General features: G+C 39.5%; 1 protein-coding gene across 17 annotated transcripts in view; it reads right to left on the bottom strand.

Moving 5' to 3' along the window:
- Positions 1-22036, bottom strand: part of dock7 (dedicator of cytokinesis 7) — a 57136-nt gene that overhangs the window by 14729 nt on the left and 20371 nt on the right. For 3 of the 17 annotated variants that reach the window (XM_088077536.1, XM_042514569.2, XM_088077538.1), the window contains exons 15-37: positions 19237-19354; positions 18879-18949; positions 16487-16625; positions 16273-16374; positions 16007-16093; positions 14975-15206; positions 14068-14232; positions 13827-13847; positions 13235-13404; positions 12102-12194; positions 9884-9973; positions 7946-8041; positions 7687-7827; positions 7198-7311; positions 6593-6760; positions 6179-6318; positions 5560-5729; positions 4363-4541; positions 4046-4228; positions 2996-3155; positions 2415-2511; positions 1706-1723; positions 14-110 (exon numbers count right to left, since the gene is read on the bottom strand). In XM_088077536.1, coding sequence (XP_087933662.1) covers positions 14-110; positions 1706-1723; positions 2415-2511; positions 2996-3155; positions 4046-4228; positions 4363-4541; positions 5560-5729; positions 6179-6318; positions 6593-6760; positions 7198-7311; positions 7687-7827; positions 7946-8041; positions 9884-9973; positions 12102-12194; positions 13235-13404; positions 13827-13847; positions 14068-14232; positions 14975-15206; positions 16007-16093; positions 16273-16374; positions 16487-16625; positions 18879-18949; positions 19237-19354 — 2851 coding nt within the window. The remainder of the gene's footprint in view (positions 1-13; positions 111-1705; positions 1724-2414; positions 2512-2995; positions 3156-4045; positions 4229-4362; positions 4542-5559; positions 5730-6178; positions 6319-6592; positions 6761-7197; positions 7312-7686; positions 7828-7945; positions 8042-9883; positions 9974-12101; positions 12195-13234; positions 13405-13826; positions 13848-14067; positions 14233-14974; positions 15207-16006; positions 16094-16272; positions 16375-16486; positions 16626-18878; positions 18950-19236; positions 19355-22036) is intronic. The other 14 variants (XM_042514602.2, XM_042514595.2, XM_042514582.2 and 11 more) reach the window with 10 other exon arrangements.

Here is a 22036-nt window from a genome sequence, read left to right on the forward strand (position 1 = left end):
TTTACTTGCATACCTGTACAATGATCTCCAAAGTATCAAGAATAATTAAGTTGGCCTCCGTTGCGAGGTTTCCATCAATGAGTGCTTCATGCTCCAGCTCTGCTCTGGTCCTACGATCAAGAGACAGAAAAGACCGTCAGTAATTGATTATCAACTCTCAAACTAAGATTGTGATGATGTACACCCCTGAATGTTGCATAAGCTTCCAGTCACCATATTCAAGCCACAGTCCATACTAATAATGACCAATGTAGGAATCTTGAGTAGTACCACAGCCAAACTCCTTCTTTTTAAAGACTTTGATGAAGTTTTATTCAATTCATTTTATGCTGAAAGATGCTGTCTCTTGAACTGCAAAGCCCAGACCCCAGTCTATTCAAATGACCAAGATAAACAATGCATGCTGATCCACATGTAGACAACAAGTCCAAACCAAAGACTGTTTAATAAAGATGGACATGACAGCTCCCCAAAAGTGAAGCAAAAACACCTCCCTCACCCCCTGCTGGCTGCAGTATAGGGGATAAACTCCATCCTCTCCATGTTAGCGGATGGGACTTGAGCCAAACTAAAATTTTAAAGTACACATCAGATAATTTTTTTTCCAAAAGGTAGTTCTTTTCATGCTGATGTATGTTCAAGTGTTTGTTTTTCTGATAGGTATGGTTTTAATTAGTTATTTGAAGCTACAAAAATGACGTTTGACATCATGACTGCAGGCTGCGTGTGCTAATCGGTGTGGTTGTGTTAAATGTCGCTGATTGTGATAGGTCGGACAAGTGGATGGGCGGGAAAACCACCACACTGACATTGCTACTGTATAGACTCTTGCTCTAAATGACATCACCAGCGCAAGATGGCAGTGGCTGTATCTGGGATCCGGGATTATTTGGCTGAACGTTTTGCATGGTGTTAAGAAGTGGAGAGTTGTCCTTCATCTTTATATACAGTCTTTCGTCAAAACCTATAACTTCCCTTACCAAAGGGTTAAGAGATTGAAAGGATAACTTAGGCTGTTCTTCATTATTTAGTAAGTGAACAGCTAAAAAAATCCATTCCTGGTCTACAGGTGGAACACTAGGGATAAATATCTAATTGTCCTACATATTTGAGTATGTCAGACTATAAGGAATGGCCTTCAGTCGTGATGACTTACATCTTACATTTCTTGCATTTTTTGAAAGACCAAACAAATACTATATGACAAAAAAGCTACAGCTACACGTATCTTGCTTTTTGCTGCAGCACCAACCAGGAAAACACATGACCCAAAACAAGAAGCAGACTGGTTAAAAAGCCAAACAGACCCACTGCAACCACTACCAACCCTGAGACAGACACTGTTACCAGGATAGAGGGAATGATGGGATGGAGGTTCAGGGGTCAGAACCAGAATCAGGGGAGGTCTCTGATGGTGCATTCATGTGCATGTGTCAACTTAGGAAGTTAAAATGGAGAAGAAATGAATTATTACATGGGTGCATCAGGCGCTAGAATAATTAACATGGCTCACCCAAAACAAAAACTAGTAATGGAATCATGAATTGATTAAAGCCATACTGATCATGATGGAATCTAATGCAAAGTAAAATATTCATGTGTGTCCATTTTAACAGTCTAACTGCATGCAAGCATGTGAATACACCATAAGTGAGGAGGGGGGGGGGTTCAAGGGATCACACAATGAAGGTGTACCATACAATACCTGACTGATCTGTGACTCCTACATAAACACACAGCAACGTGAGAGAACACATGGAAATTAACAGAAAACAAAGGCTAGAGCAGAATTTACAAAAGAACAGAAAAAAATATAAAATTCAAAACCAACAAAAACCCCATAGCATTGTATCTTTTGCCACAATTTGACAAAGTAACTGACATAAGATACAAAACTGTAGCTTTTTTAAACAGTGCATGCAACACAGATATTGCAGCTGTTGGGCAAAACTTAACTCAAACTTAAACATTACTTTAAATGAATCTGATTCTGTTCCTATGTAAATACATATGAAAAACATAAAACAATGGAAACAAATGGAAAATGATAATGAACATTAAATGGGCTTTGACCGATTTGGTGAAGGTTTGTATTTATTACTTGATGTTCTCCACAGTTACATCCTTATAAGAAGATCCTGACACTTATGACTCACACTTAAATCGCTACATAAGATTGCTTTATGTTTTTAAATAATCGATTGGAGCTAAAGAAAGTGATGATGGATGTATTTTTTTTCCTTAATGGATTATGTTTTCAACATTTTTTGTGCACTTTAAATAGTCTGTGTGCATGTGCTTCTTTAGAGCGCACACAGTTGATTGAATGATCAATTTAAGGAGTCTTGGTAGCATCATTTAGGTTTTTCTGTGACATGAAGTAACAATTAGGAGAGTGGATTGAGTGAGCGTACTTGTCCATCTTTTCGCTGTTTTGTCTCCAGTGGGTCATGTCCTTTCTCCATCGAAGGTTCTCCTGACTGCCAAAAGCACTGCCAGATGGACTCCGCTCTAAATGGTGGAGAAAGGATTGTTTACTTTTTTATTGGTGGCGAAATAAGGTAAGTGTACACAATAAAGCGTGACCGACGTTAGCGGAGTGGCCACAGCTGGATCTACAGTACTATTAAAGTTCACAGCTCCATACGTGTGTGCTGGGTAAAGAAGCAGAATATAATTATAAATTGTGTGTCTGATTTAAAAGTAGAATTGGACAGACTTAACAGTCCACCTCCATGGAAAGTTTTCTTTGGCTTCGCTCAAACACAGCAAAGGTACATACGAACACATAACAATATACCATTAAAACCTCATACTTGCACATGCATTATGCATTAGTGCAAATACGCAGGTAGGAGCAATAACTAAGTTACACAATGCCCATCTTTGTGTAGCACCTCATGTTTTATCTGTACTTTGTGATTCTGTAAGCATCCGCGTATGCTCCCAAAATATATGGGTATGTGAGTGGATGTGTTGAAATGTGTTACCCTACCTAGCTGTCCGCGGCTGCGTCGCACCATCTCCTGTCTGGCTCCGATGCTGCCCAGTATGGCCTCCTCCAGCTTGGCCTTCATGTCTTTGGACTTCTTAAAGGTCAGGCTGTTCATCCGTTCAAACGCCTTCTTCCCCTGCATTGTGAACACAACATGGGCCTTGTATCCATGAGGCAGAGGACGAGTGGATGGACAGAGAACACACAGCGAGGAAATTATTTGCAGCACAGCACTCAGGAAGCAAAGCAGGTTAGAGGCATAAAAGCATATTTGCAAGCACATAAAAGCAAACAGCAACCAGATAGCACAGCAGCAAGTGAAATACACAGAAGACAGGATTATAGCATAGAAAGCAGCAAGTTATCTGCTTACTAGTATATCACCACATTCAGTAGACAAAAAGCATATTTACAACAGAGAAGCTTGTTCGGTATGGAAGAGGGTAGAGCACAACTAATCACACGTCACATCCACGTAAGATTAAGTACAGTTACAACAAAGCGTTGCATGTTAGAATGATTTATGTAGTAGAGCAAATGTAAAAGTCCACAGCAAAACATAACTCATTGAGTTGAGAGATGAGCATTTGACAATTTTCCTAGCTTAGTTACATAAAACATGAGATGGTGAAAAGTGAGACCAGATATGTCTTTCCTTGGACCAATGACAAAGTGGAATTGTTACTTGAAGTATAAAGTGGTCAATGTGGCAGAAAACAGACTGAAAGTTGTTGTAATACAACATTTCAGAGTGGAAATGGAAAAGACATACCCACACAAGAGCGATATAATCACATCAGGTATGTAAGCTAGCTCAGCTAGAATGTTTTAGCAAAGCAAACATAAGTGACACGGTCACTCATGTTTGTTTCAGCTGATAAGATCTCAGACTCACAAAAGTGTGTATGTGAGCTTCATGCACGTGGTGTGTGAATTACTTCAAGATCTGTACATGTCAGCAAATAGTTTTGCATTTTAAAACAAAAATGTATTAGTGTGGATACCGCCTCGCTCTTGACACTTAGTGAGTATATTCACTGTTGTTGTTACCTTGTACTCGAAACAGGAAACGCAGAGGTAGAGGAGATCCAGCAGGCGGTTGAGCTGGGACACCGACAGGTCTGTGAACCACTTCTGTAACACCAGCTCGTCAGCGTTCTTCAACACCCACAGCAGACAGATGAGCAGACTACGACTTGACTCGGCCGAGAAGCTCCCATGCTGACGACTCGCCTGAAGTGATGATCAAAGAGATGGTTAAAAGAACAAAAAAGGGACCAAGAAAATGAAAACAGGTATGACTAGAAGCAATGGCCTAATTTTTTCTGAATATTTTGTAACTATATACAATCACAAACAGGAGTTACCTGCGAGTTGAGCAAGAAGCTGCTTGGTCGAGACATTGGGGTAGGGGTGGAGGTGCCTGCTATCGCCATGGCAACAGTCTGGCTGATCATGCTGTTACCCTCTCCCTCTGCCTCTTCTCCACTGCTGCCTATCGCTGCCCCCTGGGGACCACCTGGCCGACCCCACTGGTTATGGGACTCTAATGTCACAAAAAAGAAGAGGAAAAAAAAAATCACACAATTACCTGGCATTAGAGAAAATACAAGGGGAAGAAGATGTAGGCTTAAGTTAGTGTGATGTTTGACAATAGAAAGTGAAAATGTTATGTGGATGTAATCAAAACGATTAGGGATCAAAATTACTAGTAGGGAAAACCACCATGGCCTGATCCCATCACATATAGAAAGATGGCAGTAGCTGCCCTTTATGAACCTACTCTGTAGTCTCAATGAACGCTGCTAATGCGAAGCATTTATATGTGATGTAAATGTAAACCTAATGGGGACGTAATAATTGTAAATGAAACTTAATTCAATTCTTGTAATAATTACTATTTAATGACTCTGGACTGACTTCTCATATTCCAACATTTAAAAATGAGTTATTTAAATACAAGATGCAGATCTAGAGAAGACACTTTCGATATAGTGGGGGGTTAAATGTGTGAAAAAGAAATATATTAGGAATGAGCTAGGTTTTGAGATCAGCTGGTACATTGTGATATTGTGCAAAAAACTTTGTAGGTCAAATGATAACCTTCTGCGTTCAAAAGCATATGCTACTGCAGGTCATTAGCTCAGGTTATTTGGCATTTTGCCACATTATGTCTCAAAAGAGAGCACCTCAGTCTAGCAGATTGCACACTTTTGGTAGACACAATGCTGCATAAACCCAGACCCCTATGACTTCAGTTCATCATGAATTTACTCAGGTTTTGGATTCTTCACTCACTATGGAAGTATGCGAGAAAAACAAAGTTTTCTTCCTGAATTCAATGTAACATGGGATGAGTAATTGATACATAAATGGTAGTTTTGAGGTTGAAGTATTCCTTTAAGGGAAATCTGAAGAGTGCTGCTGACTGGATGGTGGGAATCGAACAGATATATATCACAAACGGTATTTGATAGTTATGAGTAAAACAACAAAGACAAAGATGCCAAGCAAAATACTCCATGTTAAACCACTGTATGTTCAAAGTAGCTCTGAATCTTTACCTGTAAAGTCATGAAGCTGTGGTAGTGTTTCCATGACAATGCCAATGAGAGGCAGGTACAGCATAGCGACTCGGGCCTTGACCTCCGGATCGGCGTAGCGTGGGTCAGAGTCATGGCTTGACAGGAGGTTGTGAACAACACTCACCACTTTCTTATGTAAGCCAAACATCCTACAGGGAAATATTAGAAATGAATACAAAATTTAAAAAGAAAACAAGGACAAAGGAACAAAGACAGTATTTCATTTCAAGTGTGAAAAGCACAATGGGTGAGAGGACAAGAGAGCCTACTCACATTAAGATAATACCGCCGTAACCATAACTCACTCAGATGAATGCACATAAGCGTGCATACAGGCTTATCTCTCACTAACAGATACAGAGGTTCTAGTCTGACAATACTACCTTCTGTTCTCTACATTAGTTGGCAGTTTATTGGGTAGAGACACACACACACACACACACACACCCCCACACCCACACCCACACCCACACCCATCCGTAAATGTGGCATTTGAGGACCCTGAAACTCAAACATGATTCTAACCCTTTAGGTCACCCTTATTCAGACATAGATTATTTCTTATAAGTTTAAAAGTGTGCATCTAAAGTATACTAACCCTTCATTGTCTGGGTCCAGTATTACTGACAATTCAGACAATACCAGTCCGGCCAGGTAGTGTTGCTCCCTGAAGGGAACAGACAGCTCAAACATGTTGGCGATCTTTTGATCCTGGACATGTGTGGAAAACCCCGAGCTCTGCAGGAGATACAGAAGAACAACACTGAACATCCAAAAAAGTAGAACTATTAATTTTAATTTTCTTATTAAATAACGCAAACATGTCTTCTGGAATTTTTAATATCTTTGTGTTAAAACTTCAACTATGACAAGACACAAGTGCTTTGATTGGACTTGAATTACATCTTTCAGTTGCCAAGTTTGGCAGAAATGTTAGAAATGATAACTGGTATGGTGGCATCCATGATTAGTCACTGTACAATTTCCATACACCATTTTTTTCTTTTCTGACCTGTGAAGTTGCTGAAGACACAGAGGGGGAAGGCGAGGCAGGTGGGGTGAGCAGGCTGCAGGGCAGGTTGAGGGTGACGTAGTGTTCGTGGCTGCTAACAATTCTCAAGAAATCAAGCCTCAAAGACTCCAGGGTTGGGTTTTGCAGAGCGTAAAGCTTTGTGGACACCTGCAGGGAGAAAAGAGTACACATTAATTAATATTTTTTTACAAACAAAAAAAACCCAAAACACACAAAGAATAAAACTGGGAGTATGTGCTCTCAACACAACTGAAATCTTAGAATATTACAAATAAGTAATATATTATTAGCCCTGTGAAAAAGGGTTAGGGTTGCTTTATTTATACATCTTAAATTGAGCTGCATGAAAAGTACACTTCAAAGCACCAAAATATAGACAAAGAGGACAGTAGCTGGCAGAAGCTTTCAATAAATCACCCATACTAAAAGGAGATCTTACATTTTTTTTGGAGAGTCATACAAATTAATTTGCATACTTCTCTACACTCATACAGATCCTGTTAAATTGTGTTGTTCTTCATTATGAAAAAAATACACTAATAAAAGACATATACAACATATTTTTATCTACTGAAGACATTTACCTGTTTCCAGTACGCCCTGATTAGGGTGAAGACAAAGCCTCGGTCCATGACTGACAGCAAGTCGTTGAGGAAGAAGGCCAGACTCATGTTTAGTCTCTCTACTAACTCGAGGTCCTGTTTGAATGAGATACACGAGTTAAAACGTTTCCAGAGTCAGCAGTTTCAACATTGTTTGTATGCTTTGCTATTCTGTATGAAATCAATTATCAATTAACAACTAACAAAAAAAGAGGATGACATGGGATGTCCCTTGTGGTGTCAAACATAATGTGCCTCATTATAAAAAGTCAAAAGCATACAAAATGTGTCAACAAAATTGTCAAATACAGTTCAATCTGTTTTAATGTAACTTTGAAAGGATTCATTTGTAGAATGCATAATGTTCCCCAACCTCCCCTGCATGTCTCTGAACCATCGTGATATTCTACAAACTGCATGCCCATTGGGAAGCTGCAATACCATGTAACACCTCACCAAGATGTTACTTACCTTCTGGAAGCGAGACACAATGTCGCCAGCGATGGTGCTGACCAGAGCTGTAATGTCATCCATGAAGCGTTCTGGGAAACGGTTCTTCCTGGGTGACTCTAAGCGATCAGTGAAGTACAGGTGGTGGATAATGCTCTTCACCTGTGGTAAAAGTCAAGATGTTTTGTCACGGGAAAAGTATTGCACTTTGATTACAGATAAGAACAACAGGACACATATCCAAAAAGCTATCTTTAAGTGTTAAGATGTTGTTTCCTACCATGAGTTCAAAGAAAAACCAGGCCTGCTGTAGAGCACCCTCCCTGACGCTCCCACTGCTCACCACCCACTGCAAGGCCAACTCCTCATGGAAGAGCTGAGGAGAAAAAGTAAAGTAGAAAACAGAGACAAAGAGGTGGAGAGGGAGGGAATGAGAGGGAGAGGCAGCAAAGCCAGGGAGAGAGACTGTGAGGCACCAGGAGAAGTATCACTGTCCATCTTACATTCAGATATACTTAAATCTATATGTTGTGAACAGATTATTCAGGAAATAAACTGTTAACTGGACTCCAAAATGTATTTTCTTAACGGGGGATATAACATAAAAAGAGAAATAAAGCATGTTCAATTAACAAGGATAAGCAATTCTAACGTTCTCTATATGAAAGAATAATCCAGTCCAGAAAAGCTTCTGCGCCCCCAGCACTGAAAATTAACGTGATTAAAGACAGAGTAGGTATATCTGAAGTGCTTTATATGTACACCTTAAATTACAGATTACTAACTTTAAACAAAAACGCAAATTCATTAACCCCTCCCCAAAACATCTAATATAAGTCATTGTTGTGTGCAACAACTTTCGCTTCTTAAAAATGATTGAAAATGCACTATTATCAACATGCAAATTACAGAATTTCATCATGTAACATTCTGATAATCCTATAAATGGCTGAAGAGTTGGAAATATTTTCCTGTGTGCACGGAGAGAACAACTTATTCTTCTTCATTTCTACTCAGTATTATGCACTTGCATCTATTTAAGTGCACATTTTTATGCAAAATCAACATCTAACACAGTCTGGCTAACACACTAACTCGTGTCCAGTGAGTCTGGCAAGTCTTCCATGTTGACATGATATCATGTTGACATATCAGAAAGATTAGGAGGAGGCAGGGCCTGATTGAATTTTTGAATCTGGTGATAATTATATTACTTAAAGGTCCAGTGTGTAGGACTGAGTGGGATCTAGTGGTGATGCTGCAGACTGCAACCAACTGAATGCTCCTTCCTTCCCCACTTCCTGTCCTAGCGTGTATGAGAACCTACGGTGGCCTTGAGATAAGGTGAAAACGTAAAAGGCCTGTAAAAGTGAGTGCTTGATTTTTGCTGATTCTGAACTACCGTAGAAACATGCAAGTGCAACATGGAGGGCTCTGTGAAAGAGAACCCCCTCCCTATGTGGATGTGAAGCAAAAAAAACAAAATGTTTTTTTTTCAGTTTCAGATGATTACAAACAAATGAAAACATAATTATGATATTAAATTCCATTTCTGCCAAAAGATTTCCTTAATCCTACACACTGATCCTTTAAGAGTTGTATACCAAATTGACACTTTGTTAATCTCGTACAGACTTCGAGAGTGTATTTACTGGAAACCTAATTTCTACTTCTTTATAATAGTCTGTATTGACAACTGAGTACTGCTCAGTATAAGCAACTAAGCAAACCCAATCTAATGAGTCTGACTGAATTGTGAAGAAAGCTCTTGGGAAAAAAAAACTAGTAAAAAGACCCAGTGTTAATAATCGTCATAGAAACTACTTGTTTAATATTAGTAAACTTCATGACAAATTGTATCCTCATAGCAACCAAATTATGTATTTGTATTTCTGGTATATCTCTTGTAGGGTAAACTGACTGGAAGTTGTACTTAAAACATATATGTACTTAATACTTAAAAGAATAATGCAGATTGAAAGGAAACTTCCCAGACTACGTTAGCCAGACTACAGCCGTCATTAATGTCACATTAAAAAATGTCTCGCCACATTCTGAACAAGAGGCAGATCAGCGACATCCAGCATTCAACAAGACTCCACAACCACCAAATACGACATCAACCAATCCAGAGGCACACATCCACAGACAAGACAGGTGAGGAGGCGATTAAAGAGGTGGGCGGGGTTGGCTCCTCCCCCAGTGCAAGTGGCTCTACCTTTTTTGTGGGCAACCGTCCTGTTAAAGTTTGCAAGAAACTGGCGCTCTCTGTGTGCGAAGACATGCGATTGCCACAGCGCTCCATGGCCTATGGGTGGGATGAATGGAACGGTGACAACAAGGTTAGTGGAGGAGCAACGGGAGTGTGGGGTTGCACCTTTTTCCTCAGCACACAGGAAAAATGTGTCTGCTGAGTCACACACACGCACACTACACACTTTCGTGATCTTTTACACGCACTTGTCACACATGAAGACATAAAACAATTAGACACAGGACAGGGCCACAACATTTAAAAGGATTGTACCCATAATCTAAAACAGTCAGATACAGTTTGAGTGCCTAAAAGAAGGGATGCAAAATGGCTACGTAAAGGGCTGTGAAATCAAGTAAAGACGTATTAGTTAGATTTTTCTTGATGTTACAGCCATTGCTATTGATGTGCCATTCTGCATCCCTCCTGTAGAATACAAACATACAAAGATGTAAAATGGCACAAGGGTAAACATCCTACAGCATTAGAGGTTTTATTATTGGTGAGTAGACTGACATATGGTTAACCCTTTGAAACTGGAGCAAATTGGTCTGAAGCTATGAGCAACTTAACAAGAAATGGCCCAAAATTTGCACAAAAAAAGTAAAAAGTTACAAGAAAATTATATGAAAATAATAAAAAAAAGAAAAACAGCTAACTGCACAGAATGTTATATAATTTTAAATATATAATTAGAATAATTATACATATAGTGGACAATTTTCCCTAGTTATTTATTTATTTATTTTTCTAATAATCCTTCCCCAAAAACCTAGTTTCAGGTTGTTTTCTAGTCCCCTTTTTGCAGTTTGTTGGACATTTCTTGCCAAGCTGCACATTGCCTTTTTTCACATATTTTCAGAAGAACCAATTGGCTCTGGTTTAAAGGGTTTAAAAAGCTTGTTAAAAGCACCTGAACACATCACAGGAAAACTGATTTGGATCGAGGTGTTGAAGGGTTAAATTGCTGATAATGCACATGCTCTGTCAATGTTGGCATAATTGATTTCATATCGTATTCTAGCTGTGATTTCATGATTCCAATATGCAGAATTCATTTCATCCTGGTTTCTTGATTTTTATAATACTGGATGTGCAAATTTGTGACTAACAAAGGCTTATGTCATGGCAACTTAAAATGACAGAGGACATAACTTTTCATGGACATGGAGAGCTGACAAATGACCGCACACATGTACAGACACACACTCACACTCACAGATATACCATGCTCCTGTGACAAAGTGAATGCCATGTATGATTAGAAGTTTAGTCATGCAGGGATACTAGCTGATAGTGGAAATTTTGAGGTTAAAGCAGAGAGGGTGAATGTTAAAAGCAGAAAAAAAGAAAAGGAAATAATAAATGAAATAAACAGAACTCAAAAAGACATTACTCTGCAGATGAAGATGATTTCTAACACTACTCTTTTGCTCTACTACTCCGGCAATACTCTTAGAAATAGACACACATAAAAAGATCACTGGTTTTGGGTTTAGCAAAAAGTGACCACTGTAAACCCAAAATGACAGGGAAACTAAACATAGATAGAAAGGGAGGCCAACAATGTCCAAGAAATTGCTACTAAGAATAACTAGAAAATTGGCACACATGTATTTGGATTTATGTATTCTCATGCAAGTACTGAGAAAAAGGGGGGTGTTAGATGTGACGAGTAAAGAGGGATGACATCTAAGACCCTAGCATGAGAGATAGAGGGTCATGGAGGCGGCTGTGACTCCCATGTATGGGTTCATGGGAGGGTTGTGATTTTTTAAAGCAGAATACTGTAATATTCTGAAGTTTTGGTCTCTTATGTCTTTGTGGTACACTAATCATGTGAATGGTTTTAAAATCTCTTGTTTTGCAAAAAAATAAATAAATAAAAATAATTGGCAACCATAGTAATGTGACTTAAATGTTTGGAACTAACTTCAAATTTGGTTTTGTTTATAAATTAACCATGTGATCATGACAACACATAAAAGAGGACTTAAAATGTAAACCCTAAAACATTTATTATGCATATGGATTGCCCCAACTCTCACCTTTTTTCAGGCTACTTTGACAAAGCACACAAATAAACCAAAACTCCCAAATATCCCAGCATCCCTTCAAGGTGAATAAGGTGAGTTGTTTTTGTAGTGAGGCAAAGTGGAGGACGGGGCATTCATAAAACCACCTGCATGGTTTCTGGAGCGGACCCAGGGCTGGATCCCCAGGGGGCACTCTTACAGCCCATGGTGTGCACCCACGAGTTGGAGCGGTCTAAGCCCTAGGGCGTGCCGAGGTCAAAGGACACAAGGCAGACAGGAAGCAAGGGAGTGAGCGAGCAGCACGGGGGAAGGAGGAGGGAAGGAATAATGACAGGTTAAAGAGGTTCAGAGGTTTAGGACTGCTGGAAAATGCCAAGGCCCCAAAACAGGTTAGCTGTCAGTAAATTAAAAATCCAAAATTCATCACCACAGAGGAGCAAAAGCACATGGGTTCTCTCTCTCCCTTTCTGTTTAAGAAATATCTTCCCCTCCCTCAGAGACAAGAGAAGAAAGGTTTAGTTAAGAATCAGCAGCAAAGGGAACATTCATCAAACAAGGGGCTGCATTCACTCATTGCTTAGATACATTTGGGTTGAAAAACATGTTTGAAGAGGGAAATCACAAATTAAAACAAGAAAAGATAAATGACAACAGCAACAATTAAACAAAACCAGTAGAGACTGACAAGAGTAGGCTATTCTTCATGACCACAAGAAACAATGTTCTATTGTATCTTTTTTAAATGCATCTGCTTTTTATGTGTCTGTAACCTCTCTTATGCCTTTAACAACCAGCACACTGTGTGTGTGTGTGTGTGTGTGTGTGTGTGTGTGTGTGTGTGTCAGGTTGCTGTTACAGCGGTTAGAGTGATAAGATGTCCAATCTTATGTTTACGCATGGCTATACAGTTTACATGTGATAAAATAGGCACCTGGGTCACTGTGCACATGGAAGGTCTCTTCCTTTATGTGAGTAATGAACTATAGAGCGCAGCTGAGTACAATCACCTTACATGAGTGTGTCTAAAACATATCTTAAATCAATGAGGGCTGCTGGACTACAGCAGTGCTAAATATTTAACTCGGATATCTGTCATGCACGTGCTGTGTGGACAAGCCAAATATTGCAATGGGGCTAAGTGCCAAAAAAAATGAATATCGATCCCTGCTGGTTCTGTCTGTTCCTCTTTCATGCCGCCACAGAAAATCAACTGAACTCTAGAAGTACTCAGATAAAACAGGTTGCATGCACTGCCAAAGACACTGTTTGACGACCTTACCTTGCTGCCAATGATAGAGCGAACCTCGTCGTCAGGAGAGGTCGGTGTACCAGAGATGTCCGGGTTACTGTTGCTAAGGCTACGGGAACGGTTAAGGTTGAGGCTGGCTGGCCGCACAGCTGAGCGAGCCATGGTGGCATAGTGAACTGAACCTCCCAACCCTCCCGGGCCTGGGACAACACACAGAGGAAAGAAATTGAACAGTTGGGATGTGATGGGAATTACTTCTTCTACCAAGCCATTGTGGGTCATATTTGGTTGCACATTCACTCACTCACAATGCCTACATTTAAATCTGTGCCAGCCCCGCCTCTAATCAGAAAGCCAAACACAACCCTAAATCTTGCATGTGATAAACACACGGCTAGGAAGCTCATACACATGTTTATTTATTGATTATAGGTCCATGGAGCAACCAGTGTGTCTTGGCAGTGGATGGTTAGTAAGCTCATATGGGACTGATTGCAGGAAATCATGTACCACACGTCAAATGCTCAATGGAATATTATTTGAAGAACTAAATGCAATCTTAATTTTAGAGGGAATAATAACTGCACACAGATTAGGATGAATAGTGGCGGGCCATATCTACCTGTTACGGATGAGTTGGGGTCTGTGTTGGGCAGGCAGAAGACAAAATGGATGTGGGAGGTATAAAGCAAAAGATAAAAAGAAATAGAAGAAGAAAAATTATGGCAGGTAGGTCTGATCATAAGACACCCAGCGAAGGTGAGTTGGAGGTTGGATGAAGTTAACTTAAAAGGAGAAAACAGAAAAACAGGTATAGAATAAAGAAAACTCTGAGCGAGTGCACTGTGTTGACCATAAAATACCTGGTGAGGGTGAGTTGGGGTCAGTGCTCGGCAAGCGGAAGACGTAGTGGATGTAAGAGGACAAGAGGCCGTTGCGACCATGCATGTCCTGGCTAGTGTCCAAGTACTTATGAAGCCGGTTCACTATGGATGCCATGACCTCGAAGGATGCCTGGCCCAGATTCACTAAACACACACAGATACACACAGAAGCAAAGTGACACATTTGCAAAAATGCTGATATGGACAAATACACACAAAGTTACAGTTTATGTGTGCACAGAAAAACCCACACAAAATAGGACATCCAAAAAAGATGAAAAGATAAACATAAATAAGATAAATATTTGGACCCCTCTTATGTCCCCCAAATATTGTTTTTACAAATACTTTTGGAATTGTTTAGATGGCTGTCTCAAAGACTATGTGAATGGTCCTTTAAACTATAAAAGTTAACATCAGAAATGTTTTTTATAACCATGACCTTTGCATGTGTTTTTAGTTCTTCTATGCAGGAGTCAGCTGCCTAAAAATCAGCATTTCTCCAGCTTAATCTTAGTTGTGGGTATTACATTTTTATTCATTCTTTTTTTTTCTTTATCTTTTTTATTTCAGACTATTTCCTTATAATAATTAAATCAAAAAACTGTCATCTTGTGTACTGTATATCACACAGACTACACGTCATATGCAACACACATCATTTTAAAGAATTAAAATAAATCTTATCACTATCACCAATTCCCAAAATAAAAGCTTCCTAAAACATATTTAATGTGGCAGCCCTGTTGTCATGAGCAAATTTAGAAAAACCTTTAACTGTAACTTATATTCATCATCTCTCAATACAACATTTAAATCTACAGCTTGAAATGGCACAACTTGTACCTCATTCTACTTTTTAGTTCAGTGTAATGCAATATAATACCTATCTGCCCAGCAATGACGGGCGGCCGCACTACAAGCAACACCAGCTTGTCGAGTAGAAGGTGAAGGAATCGGACCACTGGCTCCAGTTGGGAAGAATTGAGCGCTGCAATACTGGACTTGAGCTCGGCCTCCAGATTGTTCTCCATGATACGCATGTCTCCGATCCTGACTGGGAACATGTGCTCATCCAGGGCGTGTACCAAGGCAAAGAACTTATCAAGATACTGGTCCTAGAGAGGGAGAGTGGTAGGGGTTGGGGTGCAAAGGAGAGAAAAGAGTATGAAATTTGTTGGTAAAAAAAATGCAGCAAAAGGGATACAGAAAGGTATAGATAGCAAAAGAACAGAACAGAGGAGAGAGATGATAAAGATGAATGGTGAGAAAAGGGGCAAAAGGAGAAAATGCTTAAATGGAAAAAAAACCCCCTCAGTGTTAAAGGTAAAGAAAAGGGGGGAAGGAAGTCGACAAACAAAAGTAAGCTTGGCTCTACTGGCCTGTAAGTTGGCTCACCGAGTCGAAACCACAAAACGAACATTACTACAAGAACACGGTAGAATCCAGCAAGTCTAATCTGAGCCAGTAGCAGTGATTTATGGGAACATTAGTCCCAGTTAGGCTCCTAGGGACCAGAGTCAAGTCCTCCACACCCCGGCCGACACAGAGATGGAGTAGACCCCAGTAAATTACTGCTGAGGTGAGCTTCAGCCACTAATGAACTGGTGCTGTGGAGGAATTACCGTCTAAATGTGGAAATACTGTGTTTTTGTCTCTCTTTATATGAAATTAAAATTTCAAATGATAACTTGTGTGTAATGCCTTTGATGCTGCAGCAACTGATCTTATAATAAAACTGCTATCTTTTATTCCAGAAAGGTTATTATCCCTGCAGGTTATTTTTGTGAAACAAGGTTTTAATATCCCAACAGCATTTCCCCTCTGCTCGAATGTATGCTAACAACAGGGGAGGAGGATGAGAGGTGATGAAGGTTAATCCCTGAATTACCCAAAACACTGTCAGTAAAACTGTTACCTGTGTGTGGATTGTTGAAACAGACACCACTTCCACATTAAATACTCCTCGATGGTTGTCCACCCACTTCATCCCTGGGAGAGGAACCTAAAATGTGATAATACCTGAGTAAATCTGTGCTGCATTGGCAAAATGAACTTTTTGATGAAAATGAATGATTGGTCACTGTGCGCAGAAGACTTCCTGTCTCAAATACTTCTTCAAACGTGAATAAATGTCTTCATACTGCAAAAACTCTCGCATTCTTAAGAAAAAAACTGTCTTACATCTGGTGAGAGAACAGAGTAGGATTGTGGGGGTTTTTCCAGAGACACCGGCAGACAGAAGTGTCCCGTCCGCAGACGTCCATTCTGCAGCATGGGGATCCACTGCAGAGAGAAGGAGAAGAAATAGATCAAAGTACAGTGCAATTAGCTGTTCCCTACCAATACAGTCACAGCATATGTGGTTACTGTAGCTGTTCTCGTGACTGTTACCTACCGTGTATCCCACCGGGGTCTCCAGTGGTGTGTTCTGCTTCTGCTGACAGCTGACGTGGTAAAAGGTGAAGAGGATGTGGTGGTGGTCCGACAGGGAGGCAGGCAACTTGATCTTGATCTCATCATGAAAGTCTGGGGATCTGTTGACAGCAATTAGCAACAATAGACAAAACTGTATTGCAGGCTGCTTCATTATCAATAAATTCATAAATCAGGAAAGAAGACCACCCCAAAACAGTTTTGTTTCCATGCTACGTAGATGGGTAGAGTCGTATGGCTCAGGCTACCTTCTCAATGGCATTCCACTTTATCCCTATTGTTTTAATTATATTCACACTGACTACGGGGTTTCCCTCACATTCATTTATTTGTGGCGGCCTGCGGCCACGAAGACATCTGCCACCACAAATTGATTTTATATTTATGGAGCCGGGCAATTCATTAGGAGCGCTATTGCAATATATTAACTGTCCGGCTATGCATGCACCACTCTCCCAGAGCACAGAGCGTACGCGGGGCACAGACAGAGCAGCAAAATGTCAGGCACAGTTAAAATGAAACTTAATCATTAGTTGCACTGGGTTTAAAAGTCTGTATTTACTGCCTCTATAGCAGCAACTCCTCTCATCCATCAATCTGATCTGACTAGCCCTGACTGGATTGACAGGTCAACTATCCACCCCGTGACTCCAAATCCACAAAGTGCTACTGGGGAAAAAAACTCATGAAGAGTTTGAGCAGCGCTGCGTTCACAGTCCCGCAGAGCTGCCACCACACCTATATATTCTAATTATGTGGGAAACACTGGACTATGAATATCATATTGCCTGAATGCACTATATAATGAAAGCAATGGCTCACTTTAGACTGTACTTATAAGTAACAGTTCAATAGCTCTCTGTATTAAGTCTCTTCTCTGCATCAAGCCTACGAGGGTGCTCTGTTGTCAGTGCCTCTTCAATACTGGTGTGCACTCTAAAAATGTTTTTGAATGAGGAACAACGCAACCATAAATATGTTAAGTGTCCTACCATTGATTTCCCAGAGAACTTTTATACAACTCTTTCTGGAAACTACTAAAAATAATTTTCCCCATGCTTTAAGATTCTGGCTAGACAGGTTTACATACTAGCTATAGACTTGCATTAGTATATTTTCATTCATGCATGTACAGATATGCAAATCAATTGGGGTCTATTTCCAAGCTGAGCCTTTTTATCATTACATATTTATATAACTTAGGAATCTTTTCTCAAGATAGAGCAGGTGTTTATAGTGGATGTCAAGTGGACTAAAAAGAAAGAAATCACATAACACATCATAACTCACTTCAGCTGTGTTCCTTTTAAACCCACAACTGGGAAACTTTGCCTGCAGGTCAGTGCCACAAAACAAACAACCCCCAACATTCTCTACAGCAGGCCCATCAACAAACACACTCGGATTGCAGTAAGCCTGGAAATTACCAAAAGTGCTTTAAGAGGTCACAGAAGGGCCCTCATTTCTTATGGGAAGAAACATTTTGTTTATAGACCAGACAAAAAATCTTCAAGGAGGAACACTACTAGGAGCAACTTTTATCACAGTGGAAAAAAAGTGATAGGCTGAGCACATTAGATCAAAGGCAAGCACAAAAGTGGAAGCTTTTCAGATTACAAAACATTCTTATAATAGAAAGCCATTTTATTTCTTTGTCAGCTGATTTTCTTCATATGTTCTTTTAAGAGTTTTGACTCGAGAAATACTGCAGACTGCAACTGACCGTTACCTGTAGGCACTTCTAAAGGCTTGATTAAGCCCTGATGCAGAACTGTCCTGGTCACAATGGTACATTATTCAGAGGCTGATTAATTTCAGCCTTGAAAGTGTGACCCCCTAGGTGACAGATGACAAACCACTGGATGTCGTAAAAACACCTGATAGTGGTGATAAAATATTAGAGACCCCTCAGCTCTTATGTAGAGATGGAAGACACGTGTGCCAAGGACATCACTTGATAATATCCAGAAGGTTGACTCAAGTCATTCTTTAATGAACGCCATCAACAGTGTGTAATGGAGGTGTAATAGTAGATGTTACCCTGATGTCAAATTAATGGAGAATATTTGTACAATTTCATTTATATACAACCAATGTCATGACAATCATTGAGACCATACGAGTACATGCATGCACAAGCATGTCAGAGTTAACATGGCATTGCAGAGAGAGGTCATAACATAATCATACTGTAATGATGATAACTACTGGAATACATGAAAATATGTTCTTGCTATTGAGCTTCAGGTCAAAATGCTTGGATTAGTGTAGTTTCTTTTCAGTGTTTCATCAATTCCCAATCACAGGTTCTCTACAGCACACAGTAGACACTAATGTAAAGACAAAGAACTTACCTGTTATGGTACACCACAGCAGTATAGGCTTCTTTAGCAAAATCTGCACAGCTGGACTTCCCAAATATCACCTAGGGGATAAAAAAAAATTATGACCATTCTGAAAACGTGTTTGCCCAGAGCATATGTGGTAGCACACAGCTGTAGAATTATGCAGTGCTGTCCCACTGCATCGCTATACAACCACAGTCTTACCAAATGCCACTGCTCTGGACCAGATTTTTCGCTTTGCCATCAAACTGTAAATGCGTACTTGCCAACACAATAACATATATATCTAAGATGGCTGATTAGACTTAGATAAATAAAAAAATATTAATTGTTTTCTTGTATCTTGTAACATCCCATCATGGCGTACCGGCATTGCATTGTTTGGATCCTCTCCATTCATAAATTGCACTTTAACTGTGATGTTGCGGGCGGAGCCTTGGCGGTTAGCAAAGTTAAGACTCTGAGGGTTCACATACAGCAGATTCCTAAAAGACAGACATTTAGAAAGACACAAACACAGAAAAAAACAAGACACATTGTAGATTATGCTGTTTAGTTATACTTAGTCTTCAGTAATACACCCTTTATTCAAATGATAACATTAGTATTACAGTGTGTAAAATATATGATGGAGAGAAGCAGCAGCTTGATGGCAACAGAGTTAAAGCGATAGTCATCAAGAGGGTAACCATCATGTCAATAATTATATTTCATCCCATACTTGGTTGATTCTCCGACATAACTTCACAGCTTAGATATATTAACTTGGTGTATGTAATTGTTTTAAATGCATTTTTTTAAATTAAAATTGAAAGGGTTTAGGGAATTTTAAAATTCAGATTATCATTGTGATCAATGTCAGCAAAAGTAATGGTACTGTTGTATCACAGACACTGGTTGCTACACTGTTGGGAAGGGGCAGGATGTCCTACAATAGGAAGTGCAAAGGAGCCCGGGATCAGCTGACAAACCGCAATGACGTAGTCGAGTCTGTGGGGGACAGCCCCACAGAGACCACAGCTGGAACCACAACTGACAAGGAAGCGTGGGAATCTTTTTGGTGATTATTAGAATAATTTCCCCATACTTCCCCCTCTGTTGCCCTCCATGTAGCATATCCTAACAATAACGGTGACACTTTTAAAGTGGGTAGTTGAATATGAACTTAAATAGACCCCAAGATGACTGTACCGTGGAAAATCTGAAATCGCCATATAAGCACAATGACAAAGTATCACTGATTGGTATGTGCATCTCATCGGATTCAACTCTGATTAATCAGTACACACAAATACGAAAAAAGCAAACTGTATTATAAACTCTACTGGTCTCCCAGTGAACTAACATCTGTACAATGAAAGTCATCTATTTTTTTGAGTCTAGAGGCTACTGTAAGGGTACAAAGTAATTGTTTGCTAAATCTCAAAATAGAGCAATAATAAGTTTCTCATGAGCAGACTCTCTCCACTAAGAAGTATGCAGGCAAGAAATGATTAATATATAGCAAGTCTATGATATTAAAAGGACAACAAAACAACTTGTATCAAAATTTGTATAAAAACTTGCTATGGCTTATTTTTCACTAATATTGCCAGCCCAAATTTGACAGTTAATTTTTTATATTTCATCCTAAACAAGTGAATGTATGGTATGTGCATAATAGATCCAAACTTTTAGAGGTTTAGCTTGTATTTATATTGTCATAAGTGACAATATTTATTATAGGCAACACTGTTTATGATTTCACACATATTCCTCTGGATCATTATGGTTAAAAAGAATCAAGGAATAAAGTGAGAACTTTAGAAAAGCTGAATTTATGTTCAAGTGTTTAAAACAGATCCGTAAGGATAAACTTTCTCGGTCAATGCAATAAGGCACAACCGTAGAGATTTTTTTTCCCTCAATAATATTGTGTCCAGTAAATTTTATTTCTTAACTTTTAATATGTGAGTTGTTGTCATGTTTTGTTGCATAATTTGTCATGGTCATAAGACCCGGTGCAAAGTGAGACACATTTCAGCAGTATTTAAAATTTGATTTGGTTTTCAAAAAATGTGCTTAAAGATTTCAAACAGATCTTATATGTAGTATTTTTTCAATACAATGCTTAACCTTACAGATACAATTTTGCTCAATTTTGACTTTTTTTTTTAATTCTTAGACCAGACAACTAGTTACAATTTAAACTTTAGTTTAAAAGGTCAGGGAAATTAGTTGTTAATAACATCCCTATTAAGTGCAACTAACTATAAACAGACAGATGAAAGACTAACTCAGCCAATCAGGTGCTATAATAGTGTCCGAACATGACTTTTATTTTCACCTTGTGGTTAACAAAGGATGGGGCGGTGGTGGAAGGGTTCCACACTGTCCAACCATGGAACAAAGGACTGACTCACAGTGTGTGTTATCAGAGCAGTCCTCTCACCCAGAGGTCAACAAACGAGGTGATCAATGCATGGAATTACAAGCGTATGTCAATGATAACTGATAGCATGCAGAATTAGAATCAGTATAGCTACAGACACAGCAGTATGGACTATTAAAAAATCAGCTGACAACACTTCCACAAATCAAACAGCAGTGGACAGAGGGCGTTATGTTATTTAAACTGACTGCTGAGCTGGTTAAATGCAGATTTATCAAGTGAAATTCCACTGCAAATTTGAGCTTGGGCTGAACACGCCAGCTCTGCAAAGAAAGGCCCCAGCAGGCCATGTTAGGTTCAAACCCTCTACCCCCTTGCTGCTAAGCCACAACGCTAACCACTGTGCTGGCATGACAGACAGTGAATATCCTTACCAGCTTTATGCTGATAGAGCAAATTCCTGGCACATTCACTCAGTCCATGGCCAATTTTTTCTTTCCATAGGTCCCTTTCTTTCTGCTGTGTCCATATGAAAAAGTAGCAGTCCCTCATTAATGAGAGCTGAGGTAATCCATCCTTATAACCACAAATAACTTGAGAAAGCTCATTAGGATGACTGTGTGGTATTTTAAGGTACACTGTACCAACCAGAGTTCCAAAAATGTTTCCATTTTAAACCACAGCCAAATATTCCAGTATGTTTTGCTATTTGTTATTATGTTATAATCTTTTCCGTTGCCATACAAAGTGACTGAGTAATGAAACTATAATTTAACAGCAATAATAAATAGTAAAA

This window comes from Plectropomus leopardus, chromosome 5, assembly GCF_026936395.1.
Source record: "Plectropomus leopardus strain MGB_pleo_1.0 chromosome 5, ASM2693639v1, whole genome shotgun sequence".
NCBI classification, from domain to species: domain Eukaryota; kingdom Metazoa; phylum Chordata; class Actinopteri; order Perciformes; family Serranidae; genus Plectropomus; species Plectropomus leopardus.